General features: G+C 35.5%; 1 protein-coding gene across 7 annotated transcripts in view; it reads right to left on the bottom strand.

Annotated features, from left to right (window-relative positions):
• Positions 1-21,884, bottom strand: part of CNTLN (centlein) — a 301,590-nt gene that overhangs the window by 100,976 nt on the left and 178,730 nt on the right. For all 7 annotated transcript variants that reach the window (XM_047700244.1, XM_047700246.1, XM_047700245.1 and 4 more), the window contains one exon: positions 4,737-4,837. In XM_047700244.1, coding sequence (XP_047556200.1) covers positions 4,737-4,837 — 101 coding nt within the window. The remainder of the gene's footprint in view (positions 1-4,736; positions 4,838-21,884) is intronic.

Here is a 21,884-nt window from a genome sequence, read left to right as displayed (position 1 = left end):
ACCTCGAATAGCCAAAGCAATATTGAAAAGGAAAGCCAAAGTTGGTGGCATCACAATTCCGGACTTCAAGCTCTATTACAAAGCTGTCATCATCAAGACAGCATGGTACTGGCACAAAAACAGACACATAGATCAATGGAACAGAATAGAGAGCCCAGAAATGGACCCTCAACTCTATGGTCAACTCATCTTCGACAAAGCAGGAAAGAATGTCCAATGGAAAAAAGACAGCCTCTTCAATAAATGGTGTTGGGAAAATTGGACAGCCCCATGCAGAAAAATGAAATTGGACCATTTCCTTACACCACACACGAAAATAGACTCAAAGTGGATGAAGGACCTCAATGTGAGAAAGGAATCCATCAAAATCCTTGAGGAGAACACAGGCAGCAACCTCTTTGACCTCAGCCACAGCAACATCTTCCTAGGAACATCGCCAAAGGCAAGGGAAGCAAGGGCAAAAATGAACTATTGGGATTTCATCAAGATCAAAAGCTTTTGCACAGCAAAGGAAATAGTTAACAAAACCAAAAGACAACTGACAGAATGGGAGAAGATATTTGCAAATGACATATCAGATAAAGGGCTAGTGTTCAAATTCTATAAAGAACTTAGCAAACTCAACACCCAAAGAACAAATAATCCAATCAAGAAATGGGCAGAGGACATGAACAGACATTTCTGCAAAGAAGACATCCAGATGGCCCACAGACACATGAAAAAGTGCTCCACATCACTCGGCATCAGGGAAATACAAATCAAAACCACAATGAGATATCACCTCACACCAGTCAGAATGGCTAAAATTAACAAGTCAGGAAATGACAGATGCTGGCGAGGATGCGGAGAAAGGGGAATCCTCCTACACTGTTGGTGGGGATGCAAGCTGGTGCAACCACTCTGGAAAACAGCATGGAGGTTCCTCAAAATGTTGAAAATAGAACTACCCTATGACCCAGCAATTGCACTGCTGGGTATTTACCCTAAAGATAAAAACATAGTGATCCGAAGGGGCACGTGCACCCGAATGTTTATAGCAGCAATGTCTACAATAGCCAAACTATGGAAAGAACGTAGATGTCCATCAACAGACGAATGGATAAAGAAGATGTGGTATATATACACAATGGAATACTATGCAGCCATCAAAAGAAATGAAATCTTGCCATTTGCGACGATGTGGATGCAACTAGAGGGTATCATGTTTAGCGAAGTAAGTCAATCAGAGAAAGACAACTATCATATGATCTCCCTGATATGAGGAAGTGGAAATGCAACAAAGGTGGTTAAGGGGGTAGGAGAAGAATAAATTAAACAAGATGGGATTGGGAGGGAGACAAAACATAAATGACTCTTAACCTCACAAAACAAACTGAGGGTTGCTGGGGGGAGGAGCGTTGGGAAAGGGGAGTGGGGTTATGGACATTGGGGAGGGTATGAGCTATGGTGAGAGCTGTGAAGTGTGTAAACCTGGCGATTCAGTGACCTGTACCCCTGGGGATAAGTATATTATATGTTTATTAAAAAAAAAAAAAAAAAAACAAGTCACATCCAAAGAACGGAGTGAGGCACAGGACGGAAGGAAAACCAGACACCTCTACATAATACACCTCTATAGTAATCTTCCATTCTAAAAATGAGTAGTATCTCGAAAGTTCTGAAGGGGAAAAAAAAGTGTGAAATGATAAAACTATACCCAGCTAATTTATTCATTGACTATAAAGACTGTTGAAACAAATTTTCAAACATCTAAATTCTTACAAATGTGGCTATTTCGATTTCTTCTTGGGAAAAAAAAGATAGTTTCGGTTATATCTTGCTAACCAAAAAGTAAAAATAAAGAACTCATGGATAGAAAGCCTATGGCTTTAAAAAATGTGATGAGTACTGTGTCCATTTTATATAAAAATAAGGCTGTAAGACTGGCCATATCATTGTTACAATATGAATAAGACTAAAGATGCAAGGAAAAAAATAATTTTTTTTTAAAGATTTTATTTATTTATTTGACAGAGAGAGAGAGATCACAAGTAGGCAGAGAGGCAGGCAGAGAGAGGGGGAAGCAGGCTCACCGCTGAGCAGAGAGCCCAATGCAGGGCTCGATCCCAGGACCCTGAGATCACGACCTGAGCCGAAGGCAGAGGGTTAACCCACTGAGCCACCCAGGTGCCCCAATTTTTTTTTCTTTAAAAACAATTGTTATTTTCATCTTGCATGGCAAAGAATTAATTTTTAACATGCCCTGAAATTGAAATATATACTTTTAAAAATACAAAGTAATTGCATCTTCAATGTTTTTAGAACCTTTCTTTTTATTTTTTTTTTAAAGATCTTATTTATTTATTTGACAGAGAGAAATCACAAGTAGGCAGAGAGGCAGGCAGAGAGAGAGGAAGGGAAGCAGGCTCCCTGCTGAGCAGAAAGCCTGATGCGGGGCTTGAACCCAGGACCTGGGATCATGACCTGAGCCGAAGGCAGCGGCTTAACCCACCGAGCCACCCAGGTGCCCCGAACCTTTCTTTTTAATCTTGGAGGAAAGTTTTAGAAATTCATATTTACTGAAGTAATGAAACATTTACCTAAAGTTCAACAGTCCTTCATATTTACAACTGTTTCTTTTTACTTGGTTGGCACCAAACAAAATAACACATAAGTATCTTTTTAAAAAGCAGCATACTGGGGCACCTGGGTGGCTCAGTGGGTTAAGCCTCTGCCTTCAGCTCAGGTCATGATTTCAGGGTCCTGGGATCGAGCCCCACATCAGGCTCTCTGCTTTGCAGGGAGTCTGCTTCCCGCTCTCTCTCTCTGCCTGCCTCTCTGCCTACTTGTGATCTCTGTCAAATAAATAAATAAAATCTTAAAAAAATAAATAAAAATTAAAATAAAAAGTAGCATACATTATGGTTTTCTTTTCCCACAATTTATCTAACTAGGCTTCTTTCTTTATAAGTATTGAGAGATGTTTGATTCAATAATTATTTAAGATTGAAATTAGGATTTTTTTTTTTTTAAAGATTTATTTATTTATTTATTTGACAGAGAGAGAGATCACAAGTAGATGGTGAGGCAGGCAGAGAGAGAGAGAGAGGGAAGCAGGCTCCCTGCTGAGCAGAGAGCCCGATGCGGGCCTCGATCCCAGGACCCTGAGATCATGACCTGAGCCGAAGGCAGCGGCCCAACCCACTGAGCCACCCAGGCGCCCTGAAATTAGGATTTTTAAGTGTTTGTGAATTAGGATGTTTTTCTATGTCTTTTTTAGTCTTTCTTATTGCTTGAGTTATTTCTAAGTGTGTGTAATTTTTCCAGGAACAATAAAGTTATAATTCTTGAAAAGTAAACTAAGGATAAAATCTTAGATCTTAGGAATAAATGGAAGGAAGTTTCAGTGGAAGAATCAGAGAAAACAGAGGCAAGCATAGTAGAGTGGTAAAAGGTAAAAGAAAGAAAAACCAGTGTTTCAGAAGCCAGTGAAGGAGTAAGCTTGAAATATGATATAAATCAGTGGTATAAAACAGATGATGTCAAACTCTGGCTTTGATAAATCACCAGTGACCTAACTAAGTAAGAGCAATTGGAACAACAATAGCAATTGGGACAATAGTCAGATGAGCGATATAAGAAAACTTATTAAGTATAATTTTTTTTTTTTTTTAAAGATTGTATTTATTTGACAGAGATCACAAGTAGGCAGAGAGGCGGGCAGAGAGAGAGGAGGAAGCAGGCTCCCTGCCGAGCGGAGAGCCCGATTCGGGGCTCGATCCCAGGACCCTGGGATCAGGACCTGAGCTGAAGGCAGAGGCTTAACCCACTGAGCCACCCAGGCACCCCTTAAGTATAAATTTTTAAGTTAATTATTATAAATTGTCAATACCAAAAAAGTACAGTGGTAACAATGCAGCTATAGTGAAGCAAAATAGGAAGAAATTCTGTCCTATCAAACTTATTTACTTTTTTCTAATGAGGTATTACCGTATGGTCTGAAGTCTCATATAAATACAGTTATCTTGATTTTAACAAAGGAATAACCCTTCAATTGGAACAGATATATTCCTTTTACTAAACAATTTTAGGCTAGTGGTTAGTAGGTGGCAGATCTGCAGATCTCCAGGTTTCCTTTTAACTCTATAATTTTGATTCTAGGACAACAGATGAGAACTAAATGAGTTCCAGAAAAATGTAATATCAAATGAAAATATAAATGAATTATTAATATTGAGTATAATAACTATATAATTTATACAACTTTGAAAAAACATAACTAGGAAAACCTTATCAATGAATCAAAAAAACAAACACCTTTTCTTCTTATCAAATATCTCTTTAGAATTTTTAATGAATTATAATGCTGACTTTTAGGTGTTCTATTTGATTTTCTCATGTAAGGTAAAAATGTTAATGACAGGGGCGCCTGGGTGGCTCAGTGGGTTAAAGCCTCTGCCTTCGGCTCAGGTCATGATCTCAGGGTCCTGGGATCGAGCCCCGCATCAGGCTATCTGCTCAGCGGGGACCCTGCTTCCTCCTCTCTCTCTGCCTGCCTTTCTGCCTACTTGTGATCTCTGGCTGTCAAATAAATAAATAAAATCTTAAAAAAAATGTTAATGACATATTAATAAGTAAAGTGGTAGAAAGAGGGGGAACAAGGATAAGATTCTTATAAGAAATTGAAAACAAAACGTCAAGAACTAGATAATTTTTAAATGCCTGTAATAAATATTTAGTCACACAAGAAAATGTACCTTCTCTCTTCTCTGCCATACACATATTCAATTCTTGTATTGTTGCCTTATCAACACATATACGTACTTTAAGTTTATCCAATTCTTCTTGAAGATTCATCCTATGAAAATTAACAAAATAAGCGATTATTTAAAATGTATACGTTAAGGGATAATGTAGCAAACAGATAAAGATAGTAAATATATTTAAGAAAATATGAATTAGATAGTAGTAAAATAAAAGAAAAATATACCACTATTAACAAATCCTAACAATTAAAATTGAATTTTAATGAGAATCTGGGAAGCAAAATGTCTTAAGTGATTTTTAAATTTATCTAAGTAAACATGTTGCTTAAAACATAGATTATACAATTAAAAAAATAAGGTATTGAGTTACCCGATCACCTTTTTCCTTAAGATTTTTTTCTAAGTACTCTCTACACTCACCGTGGGGCTCAAACTTATAGCCCCAAGATCAAGAATTATATGCTATACTGACTGCCAGCCAGGTACCCCTACCCAACCACTTCTTGACACACAGATATACCATGTAAAAATCATGGTATGTAATGCTAATACACATACTGAAAGCAAAAAGAGTATGTTTCTAGATGCCACGAAAAGACTAAGAACCCCAACTAGTAAAATGGAATTGAACTACCACAATGAGAGACTGGATCAAATATCACCCATGGAGACCTCAGACCTTCAGACCTGAATGTGGATGGAAGTTTATGCCCAAGTCTATGGCTGAGAGATAAAACTGGGCTAACTGCAGCAAGATGGGAGACAAAAATTTGCTGAGTATGACACAAATATCGCAGTTTAACTGGCTGGAGTTTCATTAAAAAGAGGCAAGCCTATACTAACTGGTTCCAAAATCAAGCCACATACATTTGCAGAGATCTAAAGAATTGACAGTAAGGTAAAAACTGGTTCATGGCCAGTGTCCACTGGAGAGTTCAGGCAGATGGAGAGTTCAGGCAGACACAATCAATCATCCATTACAGACAGGCTTCCACAACTGAGAGAACCACAGAAAATAAAACTCAAAAAAGTTAAATTTGCAGGTAAGAACAATTATATGAATAAGTTCATTCGATATATAATTCATATAATTATATACGCTCATGAATAAGTTCATGAATGACAGTCTAAATAACACCCCGCCAAAATGAGAGAATGTACAACAGGGAAATGAAAATAATAGAACAATTCAGAATGAGTTTTTATAGAATTAGAGTTTTAAAAATGTTGAAAAAAAGGAAAAAAGGGGACAAAATATGTATTTTTAAAAATAATAATTGAAAACTCAACGAATGTGTTAAACAGTATACAGAAAAAGCTAATGGAAACTGGTAAAATTAAAGACAACACTGAGAAATAAAAAGAAGGAAAATCGTAACAATATATAAAGTCATTTGAATGAGAAGCCCAAAAAGCATCTCAGAAATTATTCAAGGAGATGGGTGCCTCATTGATTTCTGCTCAGGTCATGCTCTCAGGGTCATGAGATCAAGCCCTGCGTAGGGGTCTGCACTGAGCATGGAGCCTAGTTGGGATTCTCTCTTCCCCTCCCCCTTGCTCCTCCCTCCCCCTGCGCACATGCTCTCTCTCTCTCAAATAAATAAATCTTTTATATATAATGGCTGAAAACTGCGAGCTGATGAAAAAATGTGAATTAATAGATTAAGGGAGTCAAACTGCAAACAGAAGAAATAAAACTATGCAGAGGGAAACTGCAGGACACCACAGAAAAAGAGGGTATCTTCAAATCATCCATATTGAGAAGAGATGTTACTTAACAACTACAGAGCTTCAGAGTGACAGAGACTTCTCACAGCAACAAGAAAGGTCAGAAGAAAAATAATATCCTTAACATTTGAAGGTTTACTATTAATAGATCTTAGATGAAAGAACTATTATTAAAGAATATATTTTAGGTAGACAGTGATGGTGAAAAGACATCTATAAACATGTACCTGGAAGTAAACCAACATTTATCACGTAAAGTCAATATAACAATATCCAAATGAAGGCAGAGACAGAACACAGTAGAATTAAATTTCTGAACAACAAAATGATATAAGATCAAGGAAAGGATCAGAGTTACAGTATTTTAAGACCCCTGTATTGTTGGAGAGGAAAAAGGTGCCAAATATTCATCAAATAAATGATGTATAATTTCAAGAAAAAGCATTTAAAGAATGGAAAACAAATATAAAATTTACAAATCAGAAGAGGTAAAAAAAAAAAGAAATGAATAAAATGCATGCAATCTAAGGCAAGAGAAGGATTTTTTAAAGAAGCATAAAAAATAAAATATACACTAAGAAAAAATTAAAGATAAAGATGGTCATTACATAATGATAAAGGAATGATTTACCCAGGAAGATACAGCAGGTCTAAACTGTTATGTATTCAACAATATAAGAATATATTTATATTTTATTATAATTTTATATTTTACTTTATAAAAATTATTCAATTATAACATTAATACTTTAAGAAATGTATATTTTATATTTATACTTAATATAAATATTAAAAAACAAGTAGTCTCTGCTTTTCCTCACTCATTTCTTGAAAAATTGATGTTTACAGTTTGGTGTGTATACTTATGTGTTTAATATAAACATAAATATACATAAGGATTTTTAAAAATTTGGATTCTACGATTATATCTGCAGTTTTTCAGGTAGGTTCCAGATTGATGGGAGGAGCACACACACACACACACACACACACACACACACATGCACACACATACACCTATCCACACAGCAATTAAGTCTGGACTAGGTTCGTGCTTTATTCAGCTAAGAACACAGAACATTTTGAAATAATTCAAACATTTTGAATAAAATAATTTCCCAACAAGGAAAAAAACAGATGTAGCTCATTTCAAACTTAGTTTTCCTCGCCTTTCAGAACATTAATGTACCCAAACACAGGACTTTTGTTGGAAATGTTATTTCTTGCTTATTTAGAGGTATTTTATACTTATGGCTTGTTTTGTTTTGTCTTGAAAGCACGGACACAGTCCCTACTCTTAGTAAGTATATATGAATATTAGAGACCAACTGTTCTTGAGTCAAACTAAGCACCAACAAACCACATCTTAATGGATGCTTGGAGGAGGGGCTGTCAGAGTCGGCACCCTTCTACAGGATGAACACTGGCTATTTACTGACTGACTTACTGCCCACCTATTCTGTTTCTGACACTGTGAAGGACCACAATTCAAAGTCTACATCTTACTGGACAAATTATATGAAACAACTGTATTTAGATGCTGGGTAACAAGCAGCAGAGAACTGTGATCCCAAAGATAAAGAAAATTAACAAAGAGCGCTCTAATGATAGCTGAGATTTCTGTCAGGAGCCATTCTCCAGACCACAATGGAGGGAGAGGGGTCCCAAGAAAAACACAATGGCTTTGCTGAGATGAAGAAAAAGAGATTGGAGTTTGGGAAGGCTGAAATGATGTAATTTGTGGCACACAGTTCCCAGAGAAGGGATCTACAAAAAGAAATAGCTACAGAAATCTGCATAAGCATTCTTTTGATTCTACCATTAAACACTCTGTTGCATATATGCAGGACCAAATTAAACAAGACAGGCCTTAAAGGAACTATTCCCAGAATTTACACAGGATTGGGACCAGCCAGCTTGAGAGGACAATCTTTGTTGATCACCAGGAGCATTCAACAAATAATTCAAAAGGGACATCTAATGAGTAGGGATAAACAAGTCTCTGGTAAAGGATACTTGAAACATGCACTGAAAACATTTAAATTGAGATTTTAAAAACACCTGTTTCAGCAATCAATAGAAAAAGTGAATGGAAAACAGGATACAAAATATTTGAAAAGCACTATGAAAAAACTTGACCTAATAGACATTTATAAAACATTCTACCCAGTAACAGTTTTCAAGTATCTTGGAGCTTTCACTAAGATAAAATCACATGCTGGACCATAAAACAATTCTCAGCAAAATTAAAAAGATCTAAATCATTAGAAGTATCTTTTGGCCACAATAAAATTAAATTAGAAATCAATACCAGAAAGATGTCTGAGGAAATACCCCAACTTAAAACTTTCAAACCTTTTTTCTCTGAAGATTCCAAGAGGAAATAAAAAATAGTTTGAATTACAAAAAATTAAAGTACATCTCAAAATATGAGGGGCTAACAAAATGCTTATGTGGCTTTCTACAGCTTATATTAGAATGAAAAAAAAGATCTACAATGAAGCTCCCAATTACTAAAACTAGAAAAAGACAAACTGAATAGAGCACTTTTTCATATGTCCATTGGCCCTTAGGATGTGTTCTTTTATGATCTATCTATTCAAATGTTCTGTTCATTTTTCTATTATTTCTACCTTTACTTAATTTTTCATAGGAATTCTTCACATATTCAGGATGCTAGTCCTCTGGTAGACATATATACTGCAAATATCTTTTTTCACTCTGAATGTTGCCTTTTAAGTCATTTAATGACATCTTTTGATAAACAGAGGCTCTTGGGTTTAATACAGTCCAGCTTATAAATTTTTAGTTTTACTTAATCTGGTTTTAAGAAACCTTTGTCTACTACACAAACAGATGTTCTGTGTTTTCCACTAAAATCACCATTACTTAACATGGGGCCCCTTCGTGGCACAGTTGGTTAAGCATCCAACCCTCCATTTTGGCTTAGGTCATGATCTCAGGGTTGTGAGATCAAGCCCCACATCAGGCTCTGAGATGGGTGTAGAGCCCGCTTAAGATTCTCTCTCTTCCTCTGTCCCTTTTCCCTCCTTTCTTCTCTTTCCTTCCCCCCAAAAATAAAAAATAAAATAAATAAAAGCTCTATTACTTCATCCTTACAATTAAGCCTGCAGTCATCTAGAATCGATTTTTGTGTATGGATTGAAAATATGGTGTATTCTATTAATTAAAATAATTTTCCGTTATATTGAAGTTCTTGGAACTTTTGGCTATATACCTATAGAATCTGCTATTTTGGTTGTTTTCCATTTTCCATAATTATCGATAATGCTATAATTAACATATGTGCCTATATGTAAGAGCTCTTTAGTGTTTTCAACTGGAAGTGGCTTTACTGGGTCTTTGAAAACAGAAAGACTATTTCAAACATAACAAAAGTATAGAGAGTAATATAACCAACATTAATGTGCCAAACATTTGGGTTTAAAAACATTAGTATTATGTCATATTTAATTCAAAGCTTTATTTTTGTGAAAAAAATGTTCTGTAAATAATATTCTCTTACAATATTCGACCTTTCCTCCCTCCCCAGAAATAACCAGTTTCCTTATTTAGTTTGGTGTGTATATTTGTTTTGTGCTTTAATACTATGTGTGTCAGGCGCCTGGGTGGCTCAGTGGGTTAAGCCTCTGCCTTCGGCTCAGGTCATGATCTCAGGGTCCTGGGATCGAGGTCCGCATCTGGCTCTCTGCTCAGCCGGAGCCTGCTTCCTCCTCTTTCTATGCCTGCCTCTCTGCATACTTGTGATCTCTCTCTCTCTGTTTCAAATAAATAAATAAAATCTTAAAAAAAAAATACTATGTGTGTGTGTGTGTGTGTAGTTATATATAACTTACTGTGGCTACATGTGTGTATGTATACACACACATATATCTATAAAAAATTGTACTATTATGTGATTTAAAATTTTATATTTTAGAGAATATATACTATGATACATATGATATACTATTAATCAATTTCCTTCTTTTAACTCAGCTTTTGCTTTTAATGCATTTCCATTTTGATAAACATAGATCCAATTTACCCATGTTAAGTGTACTATAGTACCACATTATATTAATATATTATAATGCACTTTTATCAGCTACTAACAGGCATTTAGATTGTTTCTAATTCTTCATTTTTACAAAAATACTGCAAAACCCTATTCATGTATGTTAGTTCATTTTATTTAAAAAGGACCTAAAAATATATTTCAGAGTGCAATTTTTGTCTTAGGGCTTTTTTAATTTCAATTGTAGCATTTATTAATGATGGAATTGTACTGGGAAACAATCACAACAAAAGAATAATCATTTGAATTGAATAGTTTACCAAGTGAAACACAGCATGCAAAAGATTGATTTGTAGTCCAGGCCTCTCTTTTTGTATAGTCCTCTGTTGCAACCAACATTTCCAGTAAATGAGTTATCAAATGTTGAGTAGAGCTTTCCGGAGGTTCCACTGCTGCCTTCTAATTTTCATATTTTGAGAGGGCTAATTTGTGCAAGTCCAGAGTACTGAAGGGAGAAAATCAGGATATGAAAATACTTCACTTGGTTCCTCTGTGAAAGATTCCTCAACATTTTCTAGTAGTTTCTGGCTTTAAGTTTAGTCCATCTTTCTAAAATAGCTGAGCAGGCTGGGGGATGAATAAGCCTGGTGGTGGGTATTAAGGAGAGCATGTATTACATGGAGCACTGGGTATTGTACACAAACAAAGAATCATGGAACACTGTATCAAAAACTAATGATGTAGGGGCACCTGTGTGGCTCAGTCATTAAGAGTCTGCCTTTGGCTCAGGTCACGATCCCACGGACCTGGGATCGAGCCCTGAGTTGGGCTCCCTGCTCAACGGGAAGCCTGCTTCTCCCTCTCTCACTCTCTCTCCTTGTATTTACTCTCTTACTGTCTCTGTCAAATAAATAAATAAAATCTTAAAAAAAAAAAACTAATGATGTACTGTATGGTGACTAACATAATAAAAATGTTTTCTTTAAAAAAAAAATAAAAATAGCTGAGCAACTATCATTTGCTTTTTCATCTTCTGATAAATCACTTTCATCTGTTAGGTTTTCTTCCACACTGCAGTTTGCTTATTTCAAATTCCAATTTGTAGCAGATCAAGTTTTACCATTATTATTTTTTTACACTTGAACATAAATTAATATAAGGCTCATTTCTCTCCTTTAAAAAGTCTCTGTCAGCCCAGGGCCAACAGACTGACTTATTTTGTTTATCATACTACTCACTAGCTCAATCCACATCATTGCAAATGGCAAGATTTCATTCTTTTTTATGGCTGAGTAATATTCTGTTTGTTTGGTGTGTGTGTGTGTTTGTGTATCTCACATATTTCTATGTGTTTATTGCATTTCTTTATGTTTCTTGCAGCATTATTTACAATAGCCAGGGTATGAAAGCAATCCAAGTGTCCATCAAGAGATGAACTGATAAAGAAGGTGCATGTATATACACACACACGTGCTAATATTCCATTATACATGTGTGTGTATACATATCTCAGATATTTCTATATATAGAATATATGATAAAGAAGGTATGGTATAGAAATATATTTATTATTTATATATTATTTATATATATTATATATTATTTATATATTACATATAATATTTATATAAATATTTTATATATATAATATAATATATATTATTTATATAAATTTATATACAACACCTTCTTTATCAGTTCATCTATTGATGGACACTTGGGTTGCTTCCATATCCTGGCTATTGTAAATAATGCTGCAATAAACAGTGGGGTGCACATACCCCTTTGAATTAGTGTTTTGGTATTTTTCGGATAAATACCCAGTAGTGGGATTAACGGATCACAAGGCAATTCTATTTTTAACTTTTTGAGGAACCTCCATACCGTTTTCCACAGTGACTGTACCAGTTTGCATTCCCACCAACCAGTGCATGAGGGTTCTTTTTTCTCCACATTCTCAGAACACTTGTTTCTTGCGTTTTTTATTTTAGTCATCCTGACAGGTGTGAAGTGGTATCTCATTGTAGTTTTGACTTGCATTTCCCTGATGATGAGTGATGTTGAGTATCTTTCATGGGTCTGTTGCCCATCTGATGTCTCCTTTGGCAAAATGTCTGTTAATGTCTTCTCCCCATTTTTTTTTTTTTTTGAACAGGCTTTTCTTTTTTTTTTTTTTTTTAAGAATTTATTTATTTATTTGACAGATGGAGATGACAAGTAGGCAGAGAAGCAGGCAGAGAGAGGAGGAAGCAGGATCCCTGCTGAGCAGAGAGCCTGATGTGGAGCTTGATCCCAGGACTCTGGGATCATGACCTGAGCTGAAGGCAGAGGCTTTAACCCACTTAGCACCCAGGTGCCCTTCTCCCCATTTTTTAAGTGGATTGTATTTTGGGTGTTGAATTGTAACAGTTCTTTATTTTTTTTTATACTATAGGAGAGGTCATTTGCAAATATCTTCTTCCATTCAGTAAGTTCCCTTTTAGTTGTTTCCTTTGCTGTGCAGAAGATTTTCAAATTGATGTAGTCCCAGTAGTATTTTTGCTTTTGTTTCCTTTGCCTCAGTAGATATACCTAGAAAAATGTTGCTATGACCGATGTCAGAGAAATTACTGCTTGTGCACTTTTCTAGGATTTTTTGGTTTCAGGTCTCACATTTAGGTCCTTAATCTATTGCGAGTTTATTTTTGTGTATGGTGTGAGAAAGTGGTCCAGTTTCATTCTTTTGCATGTAGCTGTCCAGTTTTCCCAGCACCACTTCTTGAAGAGACTGTCCTTTTCCCATTGAATATTCATTCCACCTTTGTTGAAGATTAATTAACCATATAACTATGAGTTTATTTCTGGGGTTTCTATTCTGTTCCACTGACCTTTGTGTGTATTCTTTTTCTTTTTTTCTAAGTAATCTCTATGCCTAAGACAAGGCTCAAACCCCAAGATCAAGAGTCACATGATCTACTGATGGAGACAGCCAGCAGTTGCTCCAATCTATGTGTCTAATTTTGTGCCAGTCCCATATTGTTTTGATTACTCCAGCTTTGTAATAACTTGGAAGTCTGGAATTGTGATACTTCCAGTTTTGTTTTTTTAAAGAAAAGATGTTTTAAAATAGACTGTTAGTATGACAAAATACACTAACAGAAAGTCATTTTGATATCTTTTTTCCAGAAAAAAAATCAAATGATTATTCATTAAACATTTAAGATATTCTTTGTAATTCTTTAAGTAAATACTATGTGATTCTTTAAGTAATTTTTAAAATTGTATGTATATTGAACCTAAAATAAATGAAAACAAAGCTAGCAATTAAATTAAAAAGACTATATGCACGGTGCTATGATCTGGTGTTTGTGTTCCCCTAAAATTCATGTTGAAATTCTAACCTCCAGAGATGATGGTGGTAGGAAGTTGGACCTTTGGGATGTTCTTAGGTCATGTGGGTGAAACCTTCATGAATGGGACTAGTGTTCTTAAAAAAGAGACCCCACAGAGCTTCCTAGCCCCTTCTGTCTATGAGGACTGCAACACAAAAGAAGGTCCTCAACAGACCATGTTGGAGCCCTGATCTCGGACTTGTAGCCTCCAGAACTGTGAGAAATAAATTTCTGTTGCTTATAAGCCACCCAGTCTGTGGTGTTTTATTACAGCAGCCTGAACAGACAAAGACAGATGACCTCAAAAAACAAATACTATATGTATATGGTCACAAATATATGAAAACAGTATATCAACATCAAAAGTTAATCTCAAGAGTTAGAAAATAAACTCCAATATATACTTGTCATTTACTTCAGTGAATTATCTCCCAATAGTTATAAAATATTTTTTTCTTAACTAACACTCTTGTTAACCGTATAGTAAAATAAAATGAAAATACAAGAAAAATATAATCACTACCTAAATATCAACGAATGAATGGATGAACAAAATGTGGTATATACACAAAACAGAGTATTATTCAGCCTTAAAAGAAATTGTGATACATACTGCAACATGGAAAAACTTGGAAAACATGATGAATGAAATAAACCAGACACAAAAAGAAAAATACTGTATAATTCCATTTACATAGCATGCCTAGAATCAGCAAAATCATAGGGACAAAAGGAGGAAAAGACACGAGCTGAGAGAAGGGGGAATGGGGAATTATTATCTAGTGGGGACAGAGTTTCATTTTGAGAACAGGAAAAGTTCTAAATATGGATGGTGGCGATGGCAGGACAACAATGTGAGTGTATTTAATGGCACTGAACTCTGCACCTAAAAATGGGTTACAAAGCTAAATTTCATGTTATGTAAGTTTTACCATAATAAAAAATATATTGGGGGCAATTTAGGGTGATAACACCACAAATAAAAGTATAAACTCTTCTATATTTTAACCATATGGGAGGGAAGGAAAGATAAAGAGGAAAAATGGAAAAAAATCAGGGAAGATAGAAACCTGGGAAGACATAGCAGAGCTTTATCTTCATATCAACCTGAGTCTGTAATTATTTGTGTGCTTTTTGATTATTATTTGTGTCCTCCAATAAAGCTGAAGCCCTATGAGGCCAGAGCATTTGTGCTCTGCTCAATATTTTACTTCCAGTGTCCAGTGTATTTACTGAAATAACAAGTGAAAGCACAACAATACAAAGGGTCACATAGATTCAGTCCTATGTAACTAATATTATAAAACTCCTTAGTTTAAAAGCCTTTTCTTCACATATTATTTACTAGCTATAATAGCTTACTTGCTTCCGGGCCCTGGTCCTTTAACAGAATCATAAGTGTATTCTAAAAGCCTATCTAGAGGACTCAAGTTGCATCACACCTGAAACATTCTTGAGATAGAAAAGAGGAAGAAGAGGGACCCTCGGCTCTAGGGCTCTAATTCAGCAGTGAGTTAGGTTTCATGCTGATCTTGTTCTGAAACTTCTCACTCTTGTTCCTAAAGACTTAATTGGTAAATGAGTTTACTTCCCATGTCTCCAATATCAGTGGCTAAATTTCTTGTCTCTGATTTTCAGTTTTAAAAGTAAGTAAGATTCAAAACTCATTACCATGTAGCCTTGAAATCCAGTGCCTTTCAACGGACACTGATAATGTGTACAACCCTTGATTACGCTAATATCCCAGAACTCACATTCTCATTTGCACTTGGCTTATGATAGCCTGTAGTGTTTCACGTTGTATTGGTTTCTCAAGGACTGATACATTTAAATTCTTATCTTATTATTCTTTCACATTATAACTCTTGCATATGATCATACAGCCTCTTCTTCAAAACTATAAAAAAATAATATGTGGGACAACTGGATATACACATGTAAAAGCGGTAAGCTGTATGCACTTCACATGAAATTTTAAAAAATTAACAAAATGGACCAAAGATCTAAATATGAGTCAAAACTATAAAACGCATAAAAAAAAACATAGTGGTAAATCTTCATGATCTTGGATTTGGTGATTGTTATATGGGCATGACACCAAAAGCATAAGGAAAAAACAAAAAAGAAAAACTAAATTAAACTTCATAAAATTAAAAACGTTTGTTCATCAAAGGAAACCATTAAGAAAAGAAAAAGCTCACCTATAGAATGGGAGAAAATATTTGCATATGTCTAGTAACAACAATATGTAAAGAACTCTTATAAATCAAAAACAAAAAGAGAACCCAATTTTTTAAAATGGCAGACTTGAATATTTATCCAAAGAAACACAAATGGCAAATAAATATGCAAAGATGCTCATTAGTCATTAAGAAAATACAAATCAATTCCACAGTGAAATACCACTTCAGATTCACTAGTATGAGTAATTTAATAAATTAAATAATTTAAAGATATTTTTTAAATGATAATTTTTTTTAAAAAAGAAAGAAAAAAGTACTAAATGTTAACAAGGATGTGGAAGAAGTGGAATCTTTGTAGATCACTGGTGACAGTATACAATGATGTAGCCACTATGAACACAGTTTGGCAGTTCCTCAAAAAGTTAAACACAGACCTACCACATGACCCAGCAATTCTGCTTACAGGTGTAATATCCCAAAGAACTGAAAACAGGTATTCAAATAAATACTTGTACATAAACGTTCATAGTGGCTCTATTCACAGTAGCTTTAAAATAGAAGAAACCCAAATGGCCATCAATAAATGAATGAATGAATTGTATATACATACAGTGGGTTATTATTCAGCTGTAAAAAGGAATGACAGACACGATACATACTATGATGTGGATGACTCTTGAAAACCTAGTGCTGTGTGAAAGAAGCCAAATGCAAAAGGTCACATACCGTAGGATGCTATTTATATAAAATATTCAGACTTGGTAAATCCATAGGGATAGAAAGCAGATTTGGGGTTCTGAGGAGCTAGAGGAAGGAGGACATGGGGAGATTGGGAGTGACTGCTTACTGTGTATGGGGTCTCTTCTGTGGGTAATGAAAATGCTTTGGATCAGATAAAGATCATGGCTACACAACATTGTAAATACAGGGGTGACTGGGTGGCTCAGTGGGTTAAAGCCTCTGTCTTCCGCTCAGGTCATGATCCCAGGGTCCTGGGATCATGCCCCGCATCGCATCGGGCTCTCTGCTTAGCAGGAAACCTGCTTCCCTTCCTCTCTCTCTGCCTGCCTCTCTGCCTAATTGTGATCTCTGTCTGTCCAATAAATAAATAAAATATTAAAAAAAAAACCATTGTAAATACACTAAATGTCACGAAATTGTATACTTTAAAATAAAACAAACATGGGGTGCCTAGGTGGTTCAGTCGGTTAAGCTTCCGACTTTTGGTTTTGGCTCAGGTCCTGATCTCAGGGTCATGAGACTGAGTCATGCCTCAGGCTTCACACCTGTCACTCTCCCTCCCTCTCTGTCCTCCCCCCAACTCACAGGTGCACTCTCTCTCAAATAAAGAAATAAAATATTAAAAATAATAATAATAATAATAATAATAATAAAAAGATTCTCTCTTTCTCTGCTCCTCCCCACTTACACTCTTTCTCTCTCTCTTTAAAAAAATAAAATAAAATAAAATAAAATAAAATAAAACTAACATGTAATTCATACAATGCTGATGGTTATCCAAAAATACATTTGTTTGCAAAATATGTCATGATTTAGCAGACATATTTTTGAGAATTTTATTTCCAACTCATGTTACAGAAATTGAGTTCCTAAAATCCTCATTTCTACACATGGAAAAATACTTGTGCTTAAGAAAACAGAGAGTCTTGATTTGCCAAAGGAAAAAATATAACTGAACTTCCTACCATAATAATTTGATTTTAGCTCTTTAAAAATTATTATTTGAATTTTATAAAATATCCTTTGAAATCACGGCCTGCATATATTTAACACTTAACCCAACAAAGAAGGTATTCCATCCTGGGCAATGCTACTGAGCTATAGCTTGTCTACTTTTTATCATTAAGGAAAAATGATCAAAAGATCATGAAATTGAAAAAGACCTTAGTTATGATATATTGTTTAAAATTATCTCCTTCTATAAAATAAAACTGAATTTTTAAATTATGAATTCTAAACTCCTTTACTATTGACCCCAACTCTACCTTCATTGACAAATTCACCAACCAGGATTCTCAGCATGAAGTAGGAAAAGCATCAGTCATTCTTTGTGAATATTTTGTAGTCTCATATTGATTTTCAAGAAACAAAAGTGAAACAGAAAGGATAAGAAGTGGGCCAAATTGTTCAGTTGTGCTCTATAAAGAATTTAGTTTTTATTTTGAGAGCAATGGAAAGATGCTAAAGGTTTTTAAACAGGGGAGAAATATGTTCATGTATGTATTTTTTTAAAAGATCACTCTGTAGCATTAGGGGGAAAATGGATTCAAGGGGTAAGAGTGAATGTAGAGGGATATTTATGAGTTTATTCTACTTGAGCAAGAAAGATATGATGGTATTTTGGACAAGGTCATTGATAGTAAGAATGGAAAGAAGTAGATATATTTTAGAGATATTCGTGATATGGAATCATTAAAACTATTATAAGGAGGTAAGACAGAGGGATGAGTCTGTTAAAAACCCCCTAGGTTTCTGGTTTGGGCAAATGGACAAATCATAATGCCATTTTCCCTGTGTTATGCCACTACTATTGCCTTATTACTGCTCTTATCACACTTTTGCTTGTTTTCCCTGCTCATCTATATGAGTTCCTGATAAAAGAAAAAGGGTGGCATATTATTTCTCTGTGTTCACCTGTACCTAGCAGAGTGCTCAGATGCAAGATTTTCTATGCATTAATATAAAAAGACCAAAATTACCACCCTCTGCAAATTCCTGATTTATTTCACCAGAGTTACAGATAAACCTGAAGTGGATGTCAGCACACCCTCCTTGACTTCATGGGTTTCTAGCAAGGACGTGCTGGATTTGCAATACAAGAAAAGCTGAATATGCTGTGGCGCCTGAGTCTCTTTTTATAGTTTTATATCACTGTTGAGAAATAATGTACACAAATATTTTTATACTAATGTTTTTATTTAGGAAAATGTTAATCTGTTCACTTAGGAGAATGTTAACATGACTTTGTTGGTTCATAAATCTGACTTAATGACGGTAAGACAACACCCTCAACTAAGTGGAAAAGCTGAGGGAGCCTTGCCTTTCTGAAAGGTTTCCTTGCCTCTTACTATCTAGCAACCCAACGAATGGTTTTATCTCACGGGCTCATGGCAGATGGCCCTAAAAGAAATCTCATTAGAGTTAAAAATTATTCTTTGTTGATACACATTGTATATTCAGTCCCTAGCTTAAAACCTGGCCCTGAGGGGCGCCTGGGTGGCTCAGTGGGTTAAGCCTCTGCCTTCAGCTCAGGTCATGATCTCAGGGTCCTGGGATCGAGCCCTGCATTGGGCTCTCTGGTTAGCAGGAAGCCTGCTTCCTCCTCTCTCTCTCTCTGCGTGCCTCTCTGCCTACTTGTGATCTCTGTCAAATAAATAAATAAAATCTTAAAAAAAAAAAAAAACAAAAACCTGGCCCTGAACTATATTCTCTAAACAGTACTGTTTATAAACTGTACTGTTTAAACAGTAAATGAATGAAAAAATATATGAATATTTGTTAGACAAATACTATGGGAACAAGCTAATTCATTAGTTCATAGGTTGTGCAGTTCTTGGTCTTTTGTTAAAACATCACTGATATGGTAAGTAGATATATAAGTATAATATCTGAATTATTATAGGAACTATTTCCATGCAAAAAAAATTCTCAAGTCCTCACACTCTCAGCAACTTACTTCTGACTGTACTCGATGGAAGAAACACCATAGTATACACTGGTGGTAGCATAATTTCCTTTGACATATTTTACAAATGGACTTAGAATTGCGACACAGGGAGAGGGTGGTGGGGTTATGGACATGGGGGCGGGTGTGCTGTGGTGAGTGCTGTGAAGTGTGTAAACCTGGCGATTCACAGACCTGTACCCCTGGGTCTAAAAATACATTATGTGTTTATAAAAAAATTTAAAAAAAAAAAGAATTGCCACACAACTTTTTACTAGGATCTTGAAAGTTAACTCAACATTAATGACTGGATTTGGAAGTACTATTCAAACTTGGTTTAAAGTAGTTTTAGTAGCACATCTACTTTTATATATTCTAGCCTTTTTTTTAAACTTAAATTCAATCAGCCAGCATATAGTACATCATTAGATTCTAACATAGTGTTCAATGATTCATCAGTTGTGTGTAACACCCAGCGCTCATCACATCACATGTCTTCCTTAATACCCATCACCCAGTTACCCCAAGAGTCTCTCATAGTTTGTCTCCCTCTCTGATTTTTTCCCATTCAATTTTCCCTCCCTTACCCTACGATCCTCTGCACCATTTCTTATATTCCATATATGAGTGAAATCATATAATTGTCTTTTTCTGATTGACTTATTTCACTTAGCATCATCCCCGCCAGTCCCATCCATGTTGATGCACAAATTGGGTATTCAACCTTTCTGATGGCTGAGTAATATTCCATTATATATATAAACCCTATCTTCTTTATCCATTCATTGGCTGAAGGGCATCTCAGCTCCTTCCACGGTTTGGCTATTGTGGACATGGCTGCTATTAACATAAACACCTGTTTTCCAGGTGGCTGTACAAGCTTTTATATATTCTAGCCTAAATAGTAAGGAGTAAGTATTAAACTAGATGCCAGGGATGCCTGGGTGGCTCAGCCACTTAAACGACTGATTCGACTGACTTACGATTTGAGCTTAGGTCATGTTCTCAGGGTCCTGGGCTCAAGCCCCACACTGGGCTCCGTGTTCAGCACAGAGTCTGCTTGTCCCCTTGCCTTTGCTCCTCCTCTCTCTCTTAAATAAATAAATAAAACCCTTAAAAAAAAATAAATCAGATGCCAATGTATGGCACAAAAATAAGACTGGCTGGTCCACTGAAAAACAAGTTAGAACTTCTAATTCCATGTTTATACCCATTTATCCTACTCATTAAATATAAAAACCCTGAACATGATACATAAAAACAAATATAAGAAGACTCTAAAAGGCAGGGAAAAGAAGGAGACACAAGGGACCACAGGAATAGAAGAACAAGCCACAGTGATAAATCCCCTGGCTTTCTTCTTTCCTCCTAAATACCTCAAAGTAGATACTGAAGAAATCCACAACCCAGAAATGTCAATGGACACAAACAAACAAAAAAGTGTCAAGGAAATTCTGTTCTCCCTAGCCAAAGAACTGAGAAATGGGCAAACTGGCTGGACAGAAATCTTAATTGACAATACCCACCCTACTCCAGCCATATACAACTGGGAAAAGGGAAAGAAAAAAAAAAAAAAAAAAGAAGTGATCTTGCTATCTCTGTCAATAAAGGTCAAATGTGAAGCCTAGTCTTTCACCCTCATCAGTTAGTAATAAGCTATCCTTCCACACACCCTTTAATGCAGGGTCAGTGAGGGTCAAGTTAGGAGCTAAGATTCCTATCCCTTCCCGGCAGTAATGATCTGACCTTCTTCCTTAGGCACAATGTCATCAGAGATCTGTTAAAATAAAAGATTTAAATAAGATCCAATGTCTCAAAGCATAATAACCCCAATGTCAAGGAGACAACTAAACATCATTCATCATACCAAAAACAAAGAAAATCTCAACTTGAAGGAGAAAATGTAATTAAAAAATGCCACCACCCACAAAAAAAAAAAAAAAAAAAAAAAAAGCCACCACCCAGATTATAATGCACGTGTCAGAATTACTTGGCAAGGATTTTATTTTTTTTCAAGTAATCTCTTTGCCCAATATGAGGCTCAAACTCACAACCCTGAGATTAAGAGTTGCACGCTATACTAACTGAGCCAGCCAGGAGGCCCTTAACAAAGATTTTAAAGTAGCCATGATTAAAATGCTCCAATGAACAATT

The sequence above is a fragment of the Lutra lutra genome, chromosome 13 (assembly GCF_902655055.1).
Source record: "Lutra lutra chromosome 13, mLutLut1.2, whole genome shotgun sequence".
In the NCBI taxonomy this organism is placed as follows: domain Eukaryota; kingdom Metazoa; phylum Chordata; class Mammalia; order Carnivora; family Mustelidae; genus Lutra; species Lutra lutra.
The sequence above is the reverse complement of the archived record's forward strand: the minus strand, read 5'-3'. Positions and strand labels throughout refer to the sequence as shown.